The sequence below is a fragment of the Aplysia californica genome, unplaced genomic scaffold, assembly GCF_000002075.1.
Source record: "Aplysia californica isolate F4 #8 unplaced genomic scaffold, AplCal3.0 scaffold00443, whole genome shotgun sequence".
Taxonomy (NCBI): domain Eukaryota; kingdom Metazoa; phylum Mollusca; class Gastropoda; order Aplysiida; family Aplysiidae; genus Aplysia; species Aplysia californica.
The window spans coordinates 204,721-211,736 of NW_004797713.1; the positions used below are offsets into that span (position 1 = coordinate 204,721).

At 37.0% G+C, this 7,016-nt stretch overlaps 1 protein-coding gene across 1 annotated transcript in view; it reads left to right on the forward strand.

Annotated features, from left to right (window-relative positions):
• The first annotated feature begins 2,549 nt into the window (after positions 1 to 2,549).
• Positions 2,550 to 7,016, forward strand: part of LOC101846233 (COMM domain-containing protein 5) — a 12,024-nt gene continuing 7,557 nt past the window's right edge. The window contains exon 1 of the mRNA XM_035971484.1: positions 2,550 to 3,086. Within this exon, the coding sequence (XP_035827377.1) occupies positions 2,922 to 3,086 (165 nt within the window). The 5' untranslated portion in view covers positions 2,550 to 2,921. The remainder of the gene's footprint in view (positions 3,087 to 7,016) is intronic.

Here is a 7,016-nt window from a genome sequence, read left to right on the forward strand (position 1 = left end):
GACAGACAGACAGACAGACAGACAGACAGACAGACAGACAGACAGACAGACAGACGATAGACGCACAAAACGACAGACCCGAACTAGACGCGGAGAGAAAATCAAATCAACAGACATTCTGCGCGATCCGGGCAAGGAGGGGAGTGAGATCCCGGGCAGAGCCTGCGGGGGTTAGGCGGGATTATTGGACGCTCTGTGATGAGGACCGCGCGGAACTGAACCTGGATTAGGCGCAAGGGGGGTGGGGGGACACAAAAAAGAGAGATGGGGGGGATTATCTGTTTGTACAGGTGGCCGTCTTGGCAGGTTCAGCTGTATTTTGACGAGCGCCTGATTTCACTATCATGCCACATATTACTTTGTTCAATTTTAAGTTGTTTTACATTTTGTCTTACTTTTACTTTTATTTTAGTTTTGACTTTGTTGCCTATTGGACACACCATGCACATGATGTAATATGATGTTTGAACATTGATCAATTTCAAGAAACTTTTAGTTTATTAAAGTGATCTATATGTTCAGTAATGTAATATGATTCTGATTACAGCTTTGTAAAAATAGATCAGTGTGAACTGAACTGACTTTTAAAAGACTTCCCTTCTGTTGCAAGGCTGGTGATTAATTTTGAAATCTTGGTCTTTCATGCAAGCTCGTTGGATCATATTGTAAAGTCTACCCAATGAGGATTGTCCTTGCTTTTGCTCACATACATGCCTGCAATAAAGACAAAGCTTACATGTACCAAAATAACGTCCAGTATGTCATTTTATATACTGCTTTCCTATCTCTTGAAGTACATGTCATGTGTATTTCATGAAGGTATGTTTTAAGTAAGTGAAAGTGTTCATGGGTGACTAATTGTCACTTATTTGTGACTACAGTGTGTACTCGCTTTAGAAATAATAAATCTTGTTGAAACACTGTCACAATATTGCAGTTTGTCTGTGTGTCCTTGTTTTAAAAAAAAGATTATTATATTATAATAGAAATTTGTTTTTACGTTCTGCGTAGCAACTGTTTGCATGTGTTTGGTAAATGGTAAACATAAAGGAAGGGAAGGTCTACTTCTGTTTACAAATCCTTATATCGTCTTTCATCTGACTGAGAGTGAGAGGTAAGTGAAGCAGGCGGTTACAGATGCTCTGGTGTGGTTTGCTCCTTTTTTTCTGTCCAACATCTATCGTCCTGACCTCTCCTTTTTTTTTTTTGGTTACTTTTTAGTAACACCTCTAATCTTCAACACTTTATACTTATATGACCTTGCCTTTCTGTGTTGCAAGTGCTGTAAAACTCTTACTAAAATTAAAGATACAAGAACTGGGCATAAGGACACCACTTGGGGTCTACTTCTTTGCTTTCCGTCGACAGGTTGTTTGAGGACGCCTCTGGTAGGCCTACTGTAGGTCCTCTTTTCGTTCCCTCTTTTTTTTCCCTGCACAAAATCACCATTGTTGTGCTTCTCATTTTCGTGGCAGATCATAATCTACTACCTGTACCCTGTACCATTTTCCTGTTCGCTAAGCTATCCAGTAGTAGTAGTATTAGAGGATAGCAATGTGTTCATGATTTCTCGATTGTCTTGAAAAGCGTGAACATTTCCTCTATGGAATTTTGTTCCTTGGCAAAGTCCATATTCACCTTTCAAGTTATTCAACTCCACAAATTCTGTCTATGTGGGCAACCTCACCCCCCTCCCCCCTTCCCCTATTATTGACTCTAGAAACAGCTCCATACTGTAAGGTGTACGTTGTGTTTGGTTACTCATGGCTGAGTGGATCTTTGCGTTTGGGCAGCCACCACTGAAACATTACGAACGACGCCTTCAAGTGTGTCGAGTCCAAAGGAGGACATTGACATATGGACTATAATGGACCATTGGTTCTCAGAATTCCAGAATTAATTTTTTTTTTTTTTACTCTGTAGGCGAAAAAAATATTGTTTAAAGGTTACAGGGGTGGAAAGAGTAGATTTTTAAAATGAAAGGAAAGGGGGTAAAAAACCCAATCGTTAAATGAATTTCCTTACATGATCTTTTATAGTTTAATATTGGTGCATTTTGCGTACACGTCGTTTTTATAAAAAGCCATAGATCTATCCGTTTTCGAAAATACGTTTCTTCTTTGTGAATTTTATGCCAAACAAATTTCTTTTGAATGAATTATATCTGTTAAAAATTACAACATTCTAGATCTAGTACAAATTTTGTTTGAGATGTACACGTTGGGGTTGTTGGTTTGTTGTTTTTTTTCTTTTTGGTTCACCCTGTATAAGTTAAAGTACGTATCTTTCTACTTCTTTAACTCTAACACACAATAACCTCTCCAAAAACTATATTATATTTTAAGCCTATGTAATATGTACTTGGCCATGTGTTGTTCGTAGTGACAAAGACTACTTCAAGATGGTCACTGGTTGACGCTTTGTGAGATACCGTAAATATCGATCTTCATTGTATTCGGAGCAGATAATTATTTTGCGGCTCAGAAACAACGTTTTTATTTTTTAAGAACCACTCGGTGAAATCAACAAGGCGATAAGATTTTGTCAACAATTTAAAACTTCCGGTTCTTGTGTTGTGGTCTCATGATATGACCACCGCTGTGTCGATAAACAACCACAGTTGTTATGAATTACTCAAGGCGAGATAACGATATCCAATTATTCAAAAGAGTCTGACATTTTGATACTCTCTTATGGGATTTTTTTGTAGCCTGTAAGTTTTTTTAGGCGCTCGCTGTGTTAAGGTGGGACTTGCAGACCTCGGTGTCTGAGTGTCCTTATTTACTTGGCAGTCGAGTTGCAGTGACCCCGCCCCCTTCAAACTTTGCCAGCCTTTACAAACAATAGTGACTCTTCGGATTTCAGTGTCATTCTCAAATCATTTACTCTTCACAATTAGTTAGAAGTGTCAGTGATTCATCATGTCTATCGTTCAAGTTAGAGGAGCAGGAGGGACTGTTGGCTTGGACAGAACTGCTTTTTATGGTGCTCGGGTCCCACAAAATATCCACAGGATGATCAAACCGCTCGCCAAGTTAGACAAAGGAACTTTTAGAAAAATCCTGAAAGGTAAGCATTTGTGTTTTTGAATTGAAAGTGGTTATTCTCACCCCGGGTGAGAATAACCCATGTTCGCTATTCTCTCCCCCTCGTTTTACCGGAAATTATCCTAGAGGCAGAGGGATTTGGCTGAGGTTAGCGGGCATGACCCTTTTCGGGGGGAGGATCAGGGCCACTGACCTAAAAAGATAATGGACCGCGCAAGCTGTGAAAAACCTTTAACCAACCGGCCACCATCTTGAGAAGGCCGCCGCTGCTGGCACTGGCTCGCTCAGTAGTGAGATTCCATAGGGGCATTGCGTGGGGGTTGGTGGGGGGGAAAAAAAACGGGCCCAAGCGTCTTCATAACAGGGCTTCCAGTCTTCCGCAATTTTGCGGATTTCCGCAAATTAACAGAATTCCGCAAATGGAAAAATGTTCGTGGAAAAAAAAATGGAAGAGGCTAGCCGCACTTAATGACTGATGGCTGAATTGTAAATGAAATTTTTAGTTTGCAATGCCTAAAGTATTTTTGTATTTCAGACAAAACCAAAAGGTGCCTTACTGACTTGCATGTATTTGAACCTGAATAATTACTAGATCTAGATCTAATGAGACCTGTGTACTTAACAGGCTTGAGTCGATAGGGCCAAACCTAGATCTAAGTACAGCTAGCCACTTCGAAAAAAAATTATAAAAATTGTTTTCAAAAATGAGAAATAGATCTAAAAATTTTCCGTTATTACCAATAGTCAACAATAGCCAACCCATACCGGATGTGCTCTTTTATTTGAAAATGTAGACAGTGTCTGGGGGCTCTCGTGGCCTAGAGGTTAAGGTGTTGGCCTCTCATTCAAAGGTCCCGGGTTCGAATCCGGGTAGCGACCGAAAAATTTTCTTTTCTAAAATCGTCTCTTTTCACCTTCTCTCCTGCTCTCTAACAATGTTCTGCTGTCTGCTTTCATTTCCACTTTCTGCCCCCACCCCCTCACCTCCTTTGCCCCCTCCTATGGGCTCCTGACTCTTTCTGCAGCCTTTCTACTGCTACTCCTTGGCTCCTCCTTACTGCTGTCTTTCTGCCACACCCCTGATCTTCTGGTAGGAAAGATCTACACCTAGCCTTCTCGGACAAAATCTCGGAGGGCCCGTGTGCAAGTTGCGCACGTTAAAGATCCCTTGGTGGTCTAAAATCGATAAGAGTAGGCTTCGGCCGCCACCCAGGCAAAATTCAAAATTTCCTACCAACTGAAAATATTAGGTGTGTCCCGCACGCTCATATGACCTTATGCAGTTGCGAGCGCCGTAAAAAAAAAATATTTTAAAAAAACACTTTACATTTTACAGACAGTGTCTTTCACTTTAACTTTCTAAAGCTCAAGAAGCAGGGCACCAGCTCTGTAAACAAGAGGAAGAAATGACGATTGTGGTTCAATAGATCATGGGCCTGCCAAGAAAAGAAAACTCTAAAGAGAGCTTGATTTTTTTACCAGATTTGTTTATTTGTAAGTATTGTTGTGGATTTAAGTTGAATATAAGCTGTCAAGTTATTTAGATCTAGATATCTAGATCAAGTCAAGCTGTTATACTATTATTATAAGGATTCTACACCTTATGATGATGATGGTGCAAACCAACACAAGCAGAAAAAAGTTGAACATTAACTGTCAAGTTTTATAGATCTAGTTGTGGATGTACAGTATGAGTACAAGGGAGAAAGCATGGATTTGGATTTGGAAATATATGGATTAACACAAGCAGAAAATTATGTAGGCCTAGATGCAAGGTATGTTTTTTTTCTCACTTATTTTCTTGTTAAATTTAGGCCTGAATAGCCAGAAATGGCTTACTTAGGATGCCCTGAAACCAAAATTTCTCAAACATAAGGGGGGCGCTGACCCCCTTCAACCCCCTGCCAGGGCTCTGCCCTGGACCCGACAATCCTCGAAAAATGACATCAGCTGCTGGAAGCTCTGAAGCAAATATAATGGGATGAGACCACTTTGAACCATGGCTTAGATTTAAATGATATTTGGTATCCATGTACATGAAAAAAAATTTTTTTAGATCTAAGTTATAGAGGTGATAGACCAATATATTGATAGTTATTTTGATTATAATAATTATAACGGGGCATATAATATTATAATTATGTGTGTTCCTGTAAATTTACTGATCGTTTTAATGGTCATACAATTGTGCAGCAATATTAAGATTGGGCTGCACATTTTAACTATATCGTATACTTGCTCAGCAATCTGAAGATTGCGTTAATATACACAAATGTATTAATTAAACATTTAAAAGTATTTTTTTTTAAATCCAGTACCATCTTTATTCTTTTACTCACACCAAGGTACATTCACATACACTTTCAAAAGTGTAAAAATATGAAAATATTAAAGATATGAGTGATCCACGCAAGTTACTGATCGACAAAATCTTAAAATTACGCTGCACGTTTTAACGATTGTATCATTGCACGGCAATCTGAAGACTGCGATCTTCCACCTTTGTTCTTTTGCTCTCCTCCAGGAACATTCATGTATATTTTCAAAGGTGTAAAAATATGAAAATTAAAATTAAAATAAGATACTGAAGAGCTCACAAGAATGATACAATTATACGATCGTTAAAACGCGCAGCGGAATCTTAAGATTACAGCGCAGTCTTCAGATGCCCTGCATTTATACGGTCTTTAAAACACGCAACGCAATCTTAATCGGTGAATTGCATGGAATGTATATATAATAATATATGTATATAGATATACATAATATTGATTATAATAATTGTAACGAGGCGTATAGTGTATAGGTCTATATAAATATGAATGTTCTGCACAATTTACTGATCAGCACAATTTTAGAATTGCACTGCACCTTTTAAGGATTGTATAATTGCGCGGCAATCTGAAGACTGCAATAAAATTTTATATTTTTGAAATAATTTTAAAAAGAAAATTCACGTCCATCTTTATTCTTTTGCTCACGTCAAGGGACATTCACATATATTTTCTAAGGTGTAAAAATATGAAAATTAAAATTAAAATATGATACTGAAGAGCTCACAAGAATGATACAATGCCAGGTTTCAAATTCAAAGTTCACAAAGTACATTTAATTTCTTATATATTTTTTAAACAATTTTTTATTCACTTCCATCTTTATTCTTTTACTCACATCAAGGGACATTCACGTATATTTTCAAAAGTGTAAAAATATGAAAATTAAGATATATGAAATTGAAGAGCTCACAAGAATAATACAATTATACGCACGATCATTAAAACACACAGCGCAAAGTTAAGATTGCCAGGTAATTATACTGTCTTTAAAACACGCAACACAATCTAAATCGGAAATTTGATAATGTCCTATATATTGATAATCATATTGATTATGATAATTATAACGGGGCCTTTAGGTCTATGTAAATATGAGTGTTCTGGGCAATTTACCGATCAGCGCGATCTTAAAATTGCAGTGCGCGTTTTTACGACTGTATAATTGCGTGGCAATCTGAAGATTGCGTTAAAATTTTATATTTTTGAAATAATAATTTTAAAAATTCACTTCCATCTTTATTCTTTAGCTCATTAAAAAAACCATTCACATATATTTTCAAAGGTGTAAAAATATTAAAATTAAAATTAAAGTATGAACTGAAGAGCTCAAAAGAATGATACAAGGCCAGGTATCAAAAAAGTTCACAAAGTACATTTAATTTATTTTATATTTTTGAAATAATTTTTTATTCACTTCCATCTTTATTCTTTTACTCACATCAAGGAATGTTCACGTTCAAAAGTGTAAAAATATGAAAATTCAAATTCAAATAAAGATAAGAAACTGAAGAGCTCACAAAAATGATGAAATGATACGATCTTTAAAGTGCGCAGCGCTATCGTAATCGATAAATTGCGCGAAATATATAATAGGCCTATATAATATATCTATTTGTCTATATATCTGGCTGTC